General features: G+C 46.1%; 1 protein-coding gene across 6 annotated transcripts in view; it reads left to right on the forward strand.

Annotated features, from left to right (window-relative positions):
* Nucleotides 1–2,116: 2,116 nt before the first annotated feature.
* Nucleotides 2,117–16,288, forward strand: part of tjp1a (tight junction protein 1a) — a 154,726-nt gene continuing 140,554 nt past the window's right edge. For 4 of the 6 annotated variants that reach the window (XM_070864865.1, XM_070864866.1, XM_070864869.1 and 1 more), the window contains exon 1: nucleotides 2,118–2,354. In XM_070864865.1, coding sequence (XP_070720966.1) covers nucleotides 2,322–2,354 — 33 coding nt within the window. In that variant the 5' untranslated portion in view covers nucleotides 2,118–2,321. Of the gene's footprint in view, nucleotides 2,355–2,866; nucleotides 2,968–16,288 lie in introns of those variants that run through there. The other 2 variants (XM_070864870.1, XM_070864867.1) reach the window with 2 other exon arrangements.

The following is a 16,288-nucleotide window of genomic DNA, read 5'->3' on the forward strand; positions in this document are numbered from 1 at the left end:
TATTGATGAACTGGTCTGTTGGGCAGAAATGTGGCAACTGGAATTCAATCTGGAAAAGTTTGAGTAATGCATTTGGGGAGGGGCAACAACACAAGGGAATACATAATAAATGGGAAGATACTGTGGTGTGGAGTAACAGAAAGACCTTGGAGACCTTCAGAGGGTTGTAAATCTGTGGAATTTGCTGCCTCAGAGAGCTGTGGAAGCTGGGATATTGAATAAATTTAAGATAGAGATAGACAGTTTCTTAACCGATAAGGGACAAAGGGGTTATGGTGAGCGGGCGGGGAAGTGGACCTGAGTCCATGATCAGATCAGCCATGATCTTATTGAATGGCGGAGCAGGCTCAAGGGACCATATGGCCTACTCCTGCTCCTATTTCTTATGTTCTTATGCATGTCCACACACCCTTAAAGGTAGCAGGACTGGTCGATACGGTAGTTAAAAGGGCATACAGAATGCTTGCCTTTATTAGCCGAGGCATAGATTACAAGAGCAGGGAGGTTATGCTTGAACAGTATGAAACACTGGTTAGGCTACAGCTGGAGTACTGCGTGTCGTTCTGGTCACCACATTACAGGAAAGATGTTTTTGCACTAGAGAGGGTACAGAGGAGATTTACCAAGATGTTGCCTGGACTGGAGAATTTTAGCTATGAGAAAAGATTGGATAGGCTGGGGTTGGTTTCTTTGGAACAGAGGAGGCTGAGAGAAGATTTAATTGAGGTGTATAAAATGAGGGGCCTCGATAGAGTGGATAGGAGGGATCTATTTCCCTTAGCAGAGAAGTCAATAACCAGGGAACAAAGATTTAAAGTAATTGGTAGGAGGCTTAGAGGGTATTTGAGGGAAAATGTCTTCACCCAGCGGGTGGTGGGGGTCTGGAACTCACTGCCTGAAACCCTCACCACATTTAAACAGTACTTGAAGTCTGCAGGGGCTGAGAGCTGGACAGTGGGACCCGGCCGGACAGTGGCGTTAGGCCGGACAGTGGACCCGGCTGAACAGTGGCATTAGGCCGGACAGTGGACCCGGCCGGACAGTGGCATTAGGCCGGACAGTGGCGTTAGGCCGGACAGTGGGACCCGGCTGGACAGTGGCGTTAGGCCGGACAGTGGGACCCGGCCGGACAGTGGCGTTAGGCCGGACAGTGGACCCGGCCGGACAGTGGCATTAGGCCGGACAGTGGGACCCGGCCGGACAGTGGCGTTAGGCCGGACAGTGGGACCCGGCCGGACAGTGGCGTTAGGCCGGACAGTGGGACCCGGCCGGACATTGGCATTAGGCCGGTCAGTGGGAACCGGCCGGACAGTGGCGTTAGGCCGGTCAGTGGGAACCGGCCGGACAGTGGCGTTAGGCCGGTCAGTGGGAACCGGCCGGACAGTGGCGTTAGGCCGGTCAGTGGGAACCGGCCGGACAGTGGCGTTAGGCCGGTCAGTGGGAACCGGCCGGACAGTGGCGTTAGGCCGGTCAGTGGGAACCGGCCGGACAGCCTGCGAACACGATGGGCCGAATGGCCTGAACTTTCTGAGACCCGGCAGCGGGAGGGGCACCGCGTATTTCTGAAATGTGAGCCACCCAGTCACCGAGCTGTCATTACATTACATTACAATACATTACATTACAATACATTACATTACAATAACGTGTTTAAGTGACGGGAATGTTGTGAAAGGCTGTGGAGGCTGAGAGCTCTACTTTGTGTCTGTGTGTTGGGAGGTGCCATCTCCCCCTGGGACAGTGGTACAGTCCCTCCGGCCGGGGGGCGGGGCCAATCTGTCACTCAGCTCGGGGTTGCTAGGTGACGGGATCGGGGACTGGTCCAGTCGATCAGCTCGGTTGCTAGGTGACGGGGGGCGGGGAATGGTCCTGTCACACAGCACGGGTTGCTAGGTGACAGGGGGCGGGGAATGGTCCAGTCGATCAGTTCGGTTGCTAGGTGATGGGGGGGCGGGGAATAGTTCTGTCACTCAGCTCTGAGTTGCTAGGTGACAGGGGGCGGGGAATGGTCCAGTCGATCAGCTCGGGGTTGCTAGGTGACGGGGGGCGGGGAATGGTCCTGTCACTAAGCGCGGGTTGCTAGGTGACGGGTTGCCCGCGCTCCCATTGGCTGGCGAGCGAAGCCCCGCGGCCTTGTTGTTTTGCCCCTGTGAATCCGGCGGCCCGAGTTGAGGCGAAGCGGTCGCGGGAAGCGGAGCGGAGTTAGTGGATCGGGCGGCCCTCTCCCCGCCCTGGGATGTTAGCTTCCAGTCTGTGAGGAGCAGCGGCGCCGAGTGAGGCCGGGATTCGGGCTTCTCCTTCAGAGAACCCGGGAAAACAAGATGTCCGCCCGAGCGGCCGGAGCGGCGGGCAAGGTGCGGGCCGGAGACCGGGGGACCGGGACCGGGACCGGGGGCGGGAGGCCTCAGAGCGGGGGACCGGGAGGGACGGAGGTCTCTGACCCACAGCGGCCTCCCAATGTCTGGCGGTGTCCTGTTGCTCCCGGGGCGGCAGGTTCTCGGGCGCGACCCCCGCCTCACACCCCGGGTCCGCGGGGCCTCCGGTCACACTGGCCCGAGAACGGCGGGGGTTGGGGTTGTGGGGGGAGGTGAGCTCCTGCTCAGTCTGTGTGCTGTCCCCAGCGCCACAATAGTTGTTACTGGGTCGAGGTGTAACTTTCTCTCAGCGAGTTGTGACACTTTAGTTGTGGATTGAATAGTTCTCCATCCAGAGACTCGCGCCGTGTTTGTCAGGACGCGTCGTGTCCTAAAGTGAGATTAGATCTGGTTTCAGTCCGATGATGTAACTTTATGGTATGCACTCGAAACCCAGCATCGGGAGAAAGGTTGCGATGAATAATTCTGCTGTGTAAGGCTATCTATTGCGCCATGAAAGTAGTAATCAGATCTGATCCTAGAATTTCCATCGACACACAGCTGGGAAAGCGAAAACCCGAGCGGGGTTTTGGAGTTCTCTGCTTTTATTACCGTACGTATTCACCGACCTTGAATTCCTTGAGTTTAGCTCGGTGACACAGTAAGCGACAGGGCGGAATTTATTTGTTTGTACTTTTTTGAAACAATGACCTTTTATTCAAGATATTAAATCCTTAGATTTGACATGGAAAGTACATTTTAGTAACGTGCGAGTGGTATTTTGCAATGAAAACTTGTCTACGCAGGAAAGTGGCCAAACCTTGTTTAACCAAGGAGAGAGTTGAAGGCTTGATTTGAATTCTGGTCTCCAGAGATGAGGGGCAATGACTGGGTCTATTACACCCATGTGTTGGATTTCTCTATTTACATATATCTTGAGGAGTATGGGAATTGTTCATTCTGTAAGCAAGGCAGACTTGCGAAGATGTTAGATTTTGTGGAAGCTTAACACATCCAAACTCTGTCTTTGTTAGTATACAACAATTGGCACTAGTATAGCATCTTTCAAGTAGCTAAAGGCATAGTTAGAGAGGTCTTGACGTGGGGAGAGATATACATTAGCAAGATTGAAGAGTTTAGGAAGAGAAGTGTGGAACATGATCGAGCCCACAGACCAGAGTTGTAAGAGCGGAGGGTGCAAGCTAAGAGATAGCGCTGGAAACGGTTGCATCAGGGCAATGGTGGGATCTGTAGGTAAGGATTTTGAAGTCCATGTGCTCAGTCATTGTACAACAGGATTTGAAACAAATGTTATTATTTGGGGTAATTCAGAATTCTATTTTATGATTTGTTTTGCAGTCAACTTCGAGTTTAACATTACTATTTGCAGAGTAAGGCTCCTTCGATCAGGTCTCACCAAGTCAGGGGTACCTTGTTTGATGCAGAGTCAAGTTCCCTTGGCTCTGCTCCTGCAGGAATCTTCTGGTAGCACTTTTCCTACTCTTAAGTATTCTAAAAGTTTGGAGTAAGTTTCCTGTTTTTACCTTGTATACATTTTTGGACTGATGCCCACCAGAAACTAGGTTGAACACTGTTCAGATTAATTTCAGGTAAGGTCTGCAGTGATAAGAGAGGCGAGACTTTGATTCAGTAAGATATGAGCTTGAAGTAGTGTTGATGTAAGGGTGGGGTACTGAACCCACTGCGTCTCCAGAGTACCTGCTCAGTTTGTGATTATATTTTGCATCTGAAGTATATATTAAATATACATGAACAAATTTGAAATCCAATCAGCAGTGGTCTCTTTAATGTGCTTTTGAATATATTGTACAGTGATGAATGCCATTGAGCTACTTTGAGAATGTCGTATTTTAGTGGAATTGGTCCCAGCCTCGAGCAGTATGGTTGGAAGAATGGGACTAAGTCTAGCTGTTTGTGGTTTAATGGATAAACTACAATGTGGTGTGTTACTGAGCTGACTTTGTGTGTGTCTGCCCAGTCTTGCTTCATAGTGATGTCTGGGTTACTTTTTTCACACTCATCCTTAGATTAGCTTCTTGCTTTTAAACAACCAGGGTATTGAACAGACTTCCTTTACCAACAGATGCAACAACAAATCATTGTCTTCTCCAGTGATAAACTGGATGACTAGCTGTTACAGAAGTAAAGTAGTGTTGACATTGCAAAACAATAATGTAGCCCAATAAGTTGCTGTGCTTTGCTCCTGGTGAGTGAGCCCGATTCAACAAAGCAGTTTGACTTGAGTGGCTACTGAACATATTTCATGATTTTGAGCTTCCTGTCTGGTAGAGGTGATGGTGAACATCTCAATTAACACAATATCCTGAACACTAAATTTCTGAGAAGTCAGTAACACAGATTGTGGAAATTAGTGTTGCAACTGATGCACTTCAGTACTTGTCCCCATCGTACACCGAATGTCTTATGTTTGGGACTGAGTGCATTCTTCAGCAAGTGTAATAGTGACAACTTTTTGTAAAACTGCATGGGCCAGAAATTCCTTTGTGCAAACAATTGAGTACTGAGTACAGTGACTAAACTGTGAGATTGTTGGGGTTTCCAGGGTAGTTTCCTGTAATTTGAGTGTATGTTGCCATTTTAAACACCAATAACCTGGATTTATATGGCATCTTTCATGTCGAAAAAGTCCCAAGGAACCCTAGAGCATGGGGCTTGGATAGCTGAAGGAATGGCGCCAGTGATGGGGCGAAGAGAGGCCAGAGTTTGAGGAATGAAGTGTTTAGTTGGAGAAGGCTACATGGAGAGATGAGAGCATGAAATGATTTATGCACAAGGATGAGAATTTTAACTTTGAGGCGTTGGGATCCAGGAGCCAATGTAGGTGGGTGAGGGCAAGGGTAATGGATGAGTAGGAGTTGGTGCGAGAGAGGATACAGGCAGCAGTGTTTTGGGTGAGTTGAAGTTTACAAGGGTGGATGGCTGGGCTGGCGAGAATTGGAATAGTGGAGTCTGGAGGTGATGGGCATGGATGAAGGTTTCAGCAGCCGATGGACTGAGGTGGGGATGAGTGATATTTCTGTTTTTGTGATGGACAGGATCTGGGGTTGGAACCTCAGCTCGGTCAAATAGAACGGCGAGGTTGCAGCTGTCTGGTTAAGCCTGAGACAGTGCCTGGGGACGGGAATTGGCGATGAAGGTTAAGAGTTTGTGTTGGGGAACGGAGATGGTGGCTTTAGCTTTCACGGAGTTTAACTGGAGGAAATTTAGCTTGTCCAAGACTGAACATCACATTCTGACGCAGAGGCAGTGAAGGGATTGTGAGGTGGAGAGATGGAGGGCGTCTGTGTCCGTGTGGAACCTGACCCTTTATCTGTGGATGGTGTCACCAAGGGGTAGCAGGTAACTAGGAGGAAAAGAGGACCAAGGACAGATCTTTGGTGGGCGCTGGAAGTAATGGTGTAGGGGCAGGAAGAGAAGCTATTGCTGGAGATGCTCAGGCAATGATCATATAGTTAAGAATGGAACCAAGTGAGGGTAGTCACACTGAGCTAGATATGGAAGAAAGAGAGGTTGAAGGAGGATGGTTTAGGTGACTAAGTTAAAGGCTGCAGAGAGGTTATTGTTATGGCAGGAAAGAAAATTTGATTGGCGACATTCAGTCATGGAGTTGTGGAAAAGATGGGCATGTGTTTGAGAGCTGACAAAACATTGAAGGACTTTAAAGAGAAAAGGGAGTGGGGTGACGGTAATTTTTGAAACATTATCTGAGGAGAGGGAACTATTTACAACATTAGCAAGCATGGGGGTCGGAAGGGAAGTTGGATGGTCAGCAGTTTGGCGGGAATGGTGTCAAGCGTGTAGGTTGGTGTGGTGGATAAGGTGAGCAAGGACAGAGCATGAGGGGATCTGCTTGAGATACTGGCGAAAGACATGGACTCAGGGTTACAGCAGGGGAGAGGTCTGGCTTGCTGAGCAACAGAGGCGTTGCAAGGATGATCTAAAGAAGTCCGTGAGCTCCTTGCACTTGTTGGTGAGGGAGCAGGGGAGAGGGGTTTAAGGAGATCGTTGACAGTGGAGATAAGCTGAGAGTTAGCTTTGCTCTCGAGGATGATTCTGGTTTATTGGGAGGTTTTGGCAGAGGGGAATGTGGACCAGTAGCATGAGATATGATTCAGCCAGATCTGGTGATGGATGGGTAAACCATTGTGTGCCAAAAGTCTGCACCCCTTGGACTTGAGTGAGGTAAGATGGGGACTGTAACAGGGGATTGACAAGATTGGGAGTCGAGGGGTAAAGGGCATCAAAGTTGGAGATGAGGGAGTGATTAAGCAGATTGAGTATTGTGGTAAATGGAGGGCCAAAAGCTTGGGATTTAGAAAGTGCAGATTTCAGTGATTTGTGGGAACATTTTTGATAGTGTATCGGGAAGCATTTGCATTCTGCTGAATAAATCATGTTTTACACAATGAATGTTGTAACTAATACTTTTTTTAAAGGTCAAAGAATGATTTTGTAACTTAAAATACTTTGACTTTTTAAGTCTTAAATTTTACTGTATAGAAAAGGTTGTTCCAATCAGTGCTATGGGATTCGATTTTGCAAACTCTGGTTTTTACACCAGTCTGTCACAAGATAATGAGAGAAAGTGGGTAGACCTTCGCTCTGCTGCTTGACCAGCTTTACACTATACACTATCAGTGGACCATCTCGGCATCAAAGCGGGTTAAATTAAAAGAGAACTTTGACAGTACTGTATCTTGTGAACGTTTTTCTTTCATTACAATGCGTTTGGTTAATTTCTGTAGCATTATTGAACTGCCAGCACTGACTCAGTAGCAGCACTCTTGCCTCCTGAGTCAGACGGTCGTGGGTTCGAGTTGCACTTCACAAACTTGAGCACATAATCGAGACCAGTGGTGTTGAATAGGTTTGCTACTTGCCACATGTGACTAATTGCATTTTTGATTGGGCGTGTGATCTCACTACTTGTATTAGCAAGGTGTTTGCATGTGAACTTTAATCCTTATGTGCATTTGTTGGTAAGATTAAAAGCAGTGTGTAGAAGTGTTCTCTGATCAATGTGTGTGCTATACTTCCTTGGTTACTGCTCATTGGTTACCTGCTAAAATGGTATTTAATGCAAGGCGAGTTTCGCATTGAATGGTGGTCAATATTCAAGTAAATATACAGGTGAAGTCCATTTATTACTTGTACTGTGTGTGTGTGTGTGTACTAAAATCAGTACATGTAGCTGAAATTCTTTTTGGAGTTTACCTGCAAGACAAAAACATAAATCGGTGCCACCCGCCCTGGATGACACACCAGACATTTACAAGGCCCTCTTTTTTTCCTTTTTTTTTGGGCACTAAAATCAAATTTTCCTTTTTCCAGTGCCCCCTATAAAAGGGGAGGGGGACACTAAAAGCACCGGCAATTAAAACAAATTAAACTTTAAAACGTAAAATCAAATTAAAATTTGGTTGCCGGGCGTGATGATGCACTCCAGTCCCTCCGGTGCCCACCTCTCGCGGAAGGCCGCGAGCGTACCGGTGGACACCGCGTGCTCCATCTCCAAGGACACCCTGGACCGGATGTAAGAGCGGAAGAGAGGTAGGCAGTCAGGTTGAACGACCCCCTCGACCGCCCGCTGCCTGGACCGGCTGATGGCACCCTTGGCCGTGCCCAGGGGCAGTCCTACGAGGAGGCCTTTGGACCTACCCGCTCCCCTCCGCACAGGGTGCCCAAAGATCAGGAGAGTGGGACTGAAGTGCAGCCAGAATTTCAGGAGCAGCCCCTTCAAATAATGGAACAGGGGCTGCAACCTCGTGCACTCAATAAAAACATGGAACACGGACTCCTCCAGACCGCAGAAATTGCAGGCGGCCTGGGAGTCCGTGAACCGGCTTAAAAATTTATTGCACGGCACTGCTCCGTGCACCACCCTCCAGGCCAAGTCCCCGACAAATACTGGGAGGACCCCTGCGTAGAGTGCCCTCCATCGGGGACCCCCGCCTCCTCCGGACGGCAGGATGGTACGCCATGGCGTGTCCGGACGGCAGGCGAGGATGGCAAAGTTGGGAGTGTGCAGGAGCAGGCCGTACAGGAAACCCCTCCGCGCGGAACTGAAGGGCACGGAGGGGATTTCCCCGAGGCGGCTCAAGTTGTGAGGCGCCGGCCCCCGAGGGAGGTTCCGGGGTTTGGCGCCAATGAGGAATTCCGTCCGGACGGGGGTCAGTTCGGACGGGATCTCCCCACGTGCTTGAGCCTCCTCGATGCACCTAACGGAGTCAGGGCCCAAAGCTGTTTTTAGCGACTCGATGGCTTCGGCCGCGCGGCGGACGTCGGCTGAATTTAGGCGCCGCGCCTGCATGTAGCTGAAACAGTAGCAGTGTGGTCACACCTGTGGCTAGTCAACGACTTCTATTGGACAACATTGTTCTATAAAAACAACTAGGATCAAGTGAAGGTGCTGACTTCTTGCTGGGAAATTGTTCTGCAGACTGGTACCTTCATCTGTCTGTCGAGACCATAAGTGTTTCCAAGCTATGCAGGGGTATTGCTGCAGGCAGCAAGGCACTTTGAGTCGAGGCTCATTGTCCAATCATTGGGATCAGGAAGCCTTTAATAGGGAAAATTGTAGAGCGCCTCCCACTGCTCTGGTTGTAATGAGCGAATTCAGCACAGTCTAAGGATTGAAATTGGGCCTTTGCTCAACTGCCAGTTGCCTTTGCCATCAGTGGAGTCCTGCAGTGACGATCCTAAATTTTAAAAAGAATTCGAGAGTTTGCAACTGTAGCAAGTGCTTGAAATAGTGTAAGGATTCTTAACAGTTCCTGCCGTGTAACTAGAAAAATTTGCTGAACTCTGTGTTCTAAGATAATTATTTAATTGTAACCTTAATTTCCATTATTGGTGTACTCAAAGGGAAAATTCCTTGTGCAGCAAGCTTGGTGGCATTTTGTTCACATTATACATTGAATAATGGAATTTTAAAGTGCTGACATTAAACTCTGCTCCAGTGTGAGCTTGCAAAAAGTATGATGAATGTAATCTGGAATTACTGCTTGCTTGGGGCTTTGCTTTTAAAACTCAGCAGTTCTACAGAACAAGTAACGGCTCCGTAAATTGATTCGGGCCGTATAGGAAGTATAGCAAATTTTAAGTTGCAGTGAATTTGCAACCTAATTTGTATTAGTTGAGCAACCACGATTGAGCATTTTATTCATTAGAATCAGATTTCAAAATTGAATTTCCTATATCTTTACTCATTCATTTTGTGGAATTATAAACTGAAAGATTTACATCAGTTTGAGCAATTAACCTCGGCATAAATACTGCAGGAATGAGCAAGCTGAACCTCGTTTTTTAATTGATTGTCTAGTCTGCATTCAAATTCAACCTCATTGTTACATTTATAAAAACTAGTTGTTGTGAAACCTGAATTGTCCTGGGTGTAAAGCCACGAGTAATTTATGCACTGACGGTTTTATGTATGAAATGCAATCTGGAAGCCTAAAATCGGACAACTAGAATTAATTTTGTAAAGATACGAGACAATTAGACAGACTAAATGTAAGTATAAAGCCATTTTCTGAAGCAATATGTAAAGAACTCCAGTAGCTGTTGAATCTCCCTATCCGGAACCCTCGGGACCTGGCCTGTTCGGGATAAGGGAGGTTCAACCTGTACTGTGTCATTCTAATTGTAGATGTTGTTGGATTTTGTAAATTTGAAAATTAAACTTGAGGTGCAGTTTGAGTAGTGATAGTGTCAAAAATGGATATCAGTTAATCTTTTCGCGAGGACTTTGAGCCTGCAGCATTCATTCCCTTCAGTGCTTAGTGCACCTGTTGGAGATTGCACACCACACGTGCAAGCAGCTATTTATCATGAGGTGAATTGTGGTCTGTTCTGTCACTATTCCAGTAATCCAGCTGCACCTGAGCCTCAACATCTGCACTGACTGTCACCTCTGTCTTGCTTTGATACGCGCCTGTGGAATACTATTTTCTTGGATATGGAGTAGGAGCGATAGTGCCAAAATTCTTGAGGAAAAATTAAACGTTTCAACTTTCACCTCAGTGGGTGAACTGTTTCAGATGTGGAGAAAATGAGATAATTGGGTCAGTTGTACGTTATGGGCACGGCCTGAATGCATTTTTAGGTGGATAACACACATTGAGCTCACATGTCATTCATGTTCACATGCCCATTATTTGTTGTAATCTAGATGTTGGCCACAACATGCTGAACAGCCAATTGGAATAATGTACCTTAAGTGCTCTCTCTATTCAGGTTTCCCTGCTTTATAGTATGCAAAGTGAAGAATAAAATGAGTACCTTTTTTAGGTAGTTACAAAATCTCTGCTGAACCTGCTGAGAGCTAAAGTGGAATAATTTCTTAACCACTCCCCGATGGCTCAGCGTGTTTATCCAGTGACTAGTTGAGACTTTTAATGGTGCTAGCTGATCAGGAGCCTTGTTAAGGTTGGTGTTCATTATTTCCTGTGTCACTGGGCCCCGGCATGCTGAAGCTGTGAACTAAGAGCCAAGATGGGCATTTCCGGGAAGTTGAACTGGGACATTCTGGTCTGTACCAGTCTGAACTAGTAACACACGGTGCTTCAAGGGGCTATCGACAGGCTAATTGAGTGGGCAAGAACATGGCAAATGGAATATAATGTGGAGAAATGTGAAGTTATTCACTTTGGTAGGAAAAATAGAAAAGCAGAGTATTTTTTAAATGGTGAGAGATTGGGAAATGTTGGTGTTCAGAGGGACCTGGGTGTCCTTGTACACCAATCACTGAAAGTTAACATGCAGGTACAGCAAGTAATTAGGAAAGCAATTGTTATGTTGGCCTTTATTACAAGAGGATTTGAGTATAAGAGTAAAGATGTCTTACTGCGATTATATCGGGCCCTGGTGAGACCACACCTGGAGTATTGTGTATAGTTTTGGTCTCCTTTCCTAAGGAAGGATAGACTTGCCATAGAGGGAGTGCAATGACTGTCACCAGACTGATTCCTGGGATGGGGGGATTGTCCTATGAGGAGAGATTGAGTAGACTAGGCCTATATTCTCTAGAGTTTAGAAGAATGAGAGGTGATCGTATTGAAACATACAAAATTCTTACAGGGTATATGCAGGGAGGATATTTCCCCCAGGTGGGGAGTCTGGAACCAGGGGTCACAGTCTCAGGATAAGGGGTCGGCCATTTAGGACTGAGATGAGGAGAAATTTCTTCACTCGGAGGGTTGTGAATCTTTGGAATTCTCTGCCCCAGAGGGCTGTGGAGGCTCAGTCGTTGAGTATCATGACAGAGAGCGATAGATTTTTGGATATTATGGGAATAGAGCAGGAAAGTGGAGTTGAGGTCGAAGATCAGCCACGATCTTATTGAATGGCGGAGCAGGCTCGAGGGGCCAGGTGGCCGACTCCTGCTCCTATTTCTTATGTTCTTGTGCGTTATCCACTGAGCCAAAGGAGAAACTTAGTTACATGACTGCACAAAATCACTTTAAAGGAGTGCAATATTGATAAATATTTATTATCGACTATGAAAAACAATTGAGAAGTGTAGTATTTAGCCCATTAACACTCATCTCGTTATTTGATTTTACACTGTCATTGAGGACATGACTAGAAGAATGCTATTACTTTTCAACTTCTATAGTGTTAGGTACCACAACAACCCTCTGTGCAGGGCCCATCCTGGTGTTTTCACTCCAGTTTTAATTTGATTTATATCAACGGGCAATCTGAAACTTTGTGACATGCTGACATTACTACATTTTGTTTGTATGTAGTACAGTTTGAGAAACAAAATGTATCCAAGATAATCTTTTTCTAAAGATTGTCTTATTGGTTTAACCCCATTTACTAGTGCAACTTTAGAATTTTGAACAAAATGCACAAGGTGACTAATTTGTTTCTGCTGCTCCTTCAGTATGGTGCTCAGTAAATTATATATGAAAGATGCATTTTAGTTTGAATTAAATTGCAACAAAAACAAAGTTGCAACACACAAGTTAATTGGCATCGACGGATAGAACAGACAAGTTCACGTGTGTTCTGATAAAGGGTTATGCTTGGAGCGTTTGCTTGTCGATTCTTTCTGCAGAGGCTGACTGACCCATGCATTTTTGTTTCATGTTTACAGTATTTACAGTTTTTTGGGGACAAAATTTGCAGCTTTAACAAATAGAAAAAAATCAGAAAAGTGTGTTCTTTGTGGTGAGCTTTTGCAGAACCTTGACTTGCAACTAACAATAATGCGTGATGGTTGCAATTTGAGTAAATACTTGTGATACTTCTACATTGGAGTTGGGAGTCCTGGGAGAGCGAGACTGCTGCTCGCCCCATTTTTATTTTTGTAGCTACACCAAATAGGTTTCCACTGTCAGTCATTAGTAGAAGGCAGCACAAACTTGAATCTACATATCTAGATTTGTGGAGAGCTAACAATACTTTTAAGATGCATAAAAATGTAGGCCTGTGCACCTCCCCTGCTTTATATAGAAAATAGGTGCAGGAGCAGGCCATTCGGCCCTTCGAGCCTGCACCACCATTCAATAAGATCATGGCTGATCATTCCCTCAGTACCCCTTTCCTGCTTTCTCTCCATACCCTTGATCCCTTTAGCCATAAGGGCCATATCTAATTCCCTCTTGAATATATCCAATGAACTGGCATCAACAACTCTCTGCGGCAGAGAATTCCATAGGTTAACAACTCTCCGAGTGAAGACGTTTCTCCTCATCTTAGTCCTAAATGGCCTACCCCTCTAAAACTGTGTCCCCTGATTCTGGATGTCCCCAACATTGGGAACATTATTCCCGCATCTAACCTGTCCAGTCCCGTCAGAATCTTGTAAGTTTCTATGAGATCCCCTCTCATCCTTCTAAACTCCAGTGTATAAAGGCCCTGTTGTTCCAGTCTCTCCTCATATGTCAGTCCCGCCATCCCGGGAATCAGTCTGTTGAACCTTCGCTGCATTCCCTCAATAGCAAGAACGTCCTTCCTCAGATTAGGAGACCAAAACTGAACACAATATTCCAGGTGAGGCCTCACCAAGGCCCTGTGCAACTGCAGTAAGACCTCCCTGCTCCTATACTCTAATCCCCTAGCTATGAAGGCCAACATACAATTTGCCGCCTTCACCGCCTGCTGTACCTGCATGCCAACTTTCAATGACTGATGAACCATAACACCCAGGTCTCGTTGCACCTGACCCTTTCCTAATCTCTTGCCATTCAGATAATATTCTGCCTTCGTGTTTTTGCCCCCAAAGTGGATAACCTCACATTTCTCCACATTATACTGCATCTGCCATGCATTTGCCCACTCACCTAACCTGTCCAAGTCACCCTGCAGCCTCTTAGCGTCCTCCTCACAGCGCCACCTAGTTTAGTGTCATCTGCAAACTTGGGAGATATTGCACTCAATTCCTTCATCTAAATCATTAATGTATATTGTAAAAAGCTGGGGTCCCAGCACTGAGCCCTGCGGCACTCCACTAGTCACTGTGTGCCATTCTGAAAAGGACCCATTTATCCCGACCCTCTGCTTCCTGTATGCCAACGAGTTCTCTATCCACGTCAGTACATTACCCCCAATACCACGTGCTTTGATTTTGCACACTAATCTCTTATGTGGGACCTCGTCAAAAGCCTTTGAAAGTCCAAATACACCACATCCACTGGTTCTCCCTTGTCCACTCGACTAGTTACATCCTCAAAACATTCTAGAAGATTTGTCAAGCATGATTTCCCTTTCATAAATCCATGCTGACTTGGACCAATCCTGTCACTGCTTTCCAAATGCGCTGTTGTTTCATCTTTAATAATTGATTCCAACATTTTCCCCACTACTGATGTCAGGCTAACCGGTCTATAATTACCCATTTTCTCTATCCCTCCTTTTTTTTTAAAAAGTGGTGTTAAATTAGCTACCCTCCAGTCCATAGGAACTGATCCCGAGTCGATAGAATGTTGGAAAATGATCACCAATGCATCCACTATATCTAGGGCCATTCCCTTAAGTACTCTGGGATGCAGACTATCAGAACCCGGGGATTTATCGGCCTTCAATCCCATCAATTTCCCAAACACAATTTCCCGCTTTATAAGGATATCCTTCAGTTCCTCCTTCTCACTAGACCCTCGGTCTCCTAGTATTTCCGGAAGGTTATTTGTGTCTTCCTTTGTGAAAACAGAACCAAAGTATTTGTTTAAATGGTCTGCCATTTCTTTGTTCCCTATTATAAATTCACCTGAATCTGACCGCAAGGGACCTACGTTTGCTTTCACTAATCTTTTTCTCTTCACATATCTATAGAAGCTTTTGCAGTCAGTTTTTATGTTCACAGCAAGCTTCCTCTTATACTCTAGTTTCCCCCTCCTAATTAAACCCTTTGTCCTCCTCTGCTGTATTACAAAATTCTCCCAGTCCTCAGGTTTGCTGCTTTTTCTGGCCAATTTATATGCCTCTTCCTTGGATTTAATACTATCCTTAATTTCCCTTGTTAGCCACAGTTGAGCCACCTTCCCCGTTTTATTTTTGCTCCAGACAGGGATACACAATTGTTGAAGTTCATCCATGTGATCTTTAAATATTTGCCATTGCTTATCCACAGTCAACTCTTTAAGTATCACTCGCCAGTCTATTCTAGCCAATTCATGTCTTATACCATCGAAGTTACTTTTCCCCAAGTTCAGGACCCTAGTCTCTGAATTAACTGTGTCACTCTCCATCTTAATAAAGAATTCTACCATATTGTGGTCACTCTTCCCCAAGGGGCCTCGCAAAACAAGATTGTTAATTAGTCCCTTCTCATTACACATCACCCAGTCTAGGATGACCAGCCCTCGATTTGGTTCCTCGACATATTGGTCTAGAAAACCATCCCGAATACACTCAAGGAAATCCTCCTCCACCGCATTGCTACCAGTTTGGTTAGCCCAGTCAATATGTCGATTAAAGTCGCTTTATTGCACACATTCCTAATTTCTTGTTTGATGCTGTCCCCATCCTCATTACTACTGTTTGGTGATTTGTACACAACTCCCACTAGCGTTTTCTGCCCTTTGGTATTCCGTAGCTCCACCCACACAGATTCCACATCATCCAATCTAATGTCCTTTCTTACTATTGCATTAATTTCCTCTTTAACCAGCAACGTTACCCCACCTCCTTTTCCTTTTTGTCTGTCCTTCCTAAATGTTGAATACCCCTGGATGTTTAGTTCCCAGCCTTGGTCACCCTGGAGCCATGTCTCCGTGATGCCAGTTACATCATATCCGTTAACTGCTATCTGCGCAGTTAATTTGTCCACCTTATTCTGAATACACCTCGCATTGAGGCACAGAGCCTTCAGGCTTGTCTTTTTAACATCCTTTGCTCCTTTAGAATTTTGGTGTAATGTGGCCCTTTTTGCTTTTTGCCTTGGGTTTCTCAGCCCTTCACTTTTACTTTTCTTCTTTCTATCTTTTGCTTCTGCCCCCATTCTACTTCCCTCTGTCTCCCTGCATGGGTTCCCATCCCCCTACCATATTAGTTTAACTCCTCCCCAACAGCACTAGCAAAGACTCCCCCGAGGACATTGGTTCCGGTCCTTCCCAGATGCAGACCGTCCAGTTTGTACTGGTCCCACCTCCCCCAGAACCGGTTCCAATGTCCCAGGAATTTGAATCCCTCCCTTTTGCACCACTCCTCAAGCCACGTATTCATCTGAGCTATCCTGCGATTCCTATTCTGACTAGCACGAGGCACTGGTAGCAATCCTGAGATTACTACTATTGAGATCCTACTTTTTAATTTAGCTCCTAGCTCCCTAAATTCGTCTTGTAGTACCTCATCCCATTTTTTACCTATATCGTTGGTACCTATATGCACCACGACAACTGGCTGTTTACCCTCCCCCTTCAAAATGTCCTGTACCCGCTCCGAGA

Source organism: Pristiophorus japonicus, chromosome 21 (assembly GCF_044704955.1).
Source record: "Pristiophorus japonicus isolate sPriJap1 chromosome 21, sPriJap1.hap1, whole genome shotgun sequence".
NCBI lineage: Eukaryota > Metazoa > Chordata > Chondrichthyes > Pristiophoridae > Pristiophorus > Pristiophorus japonicus.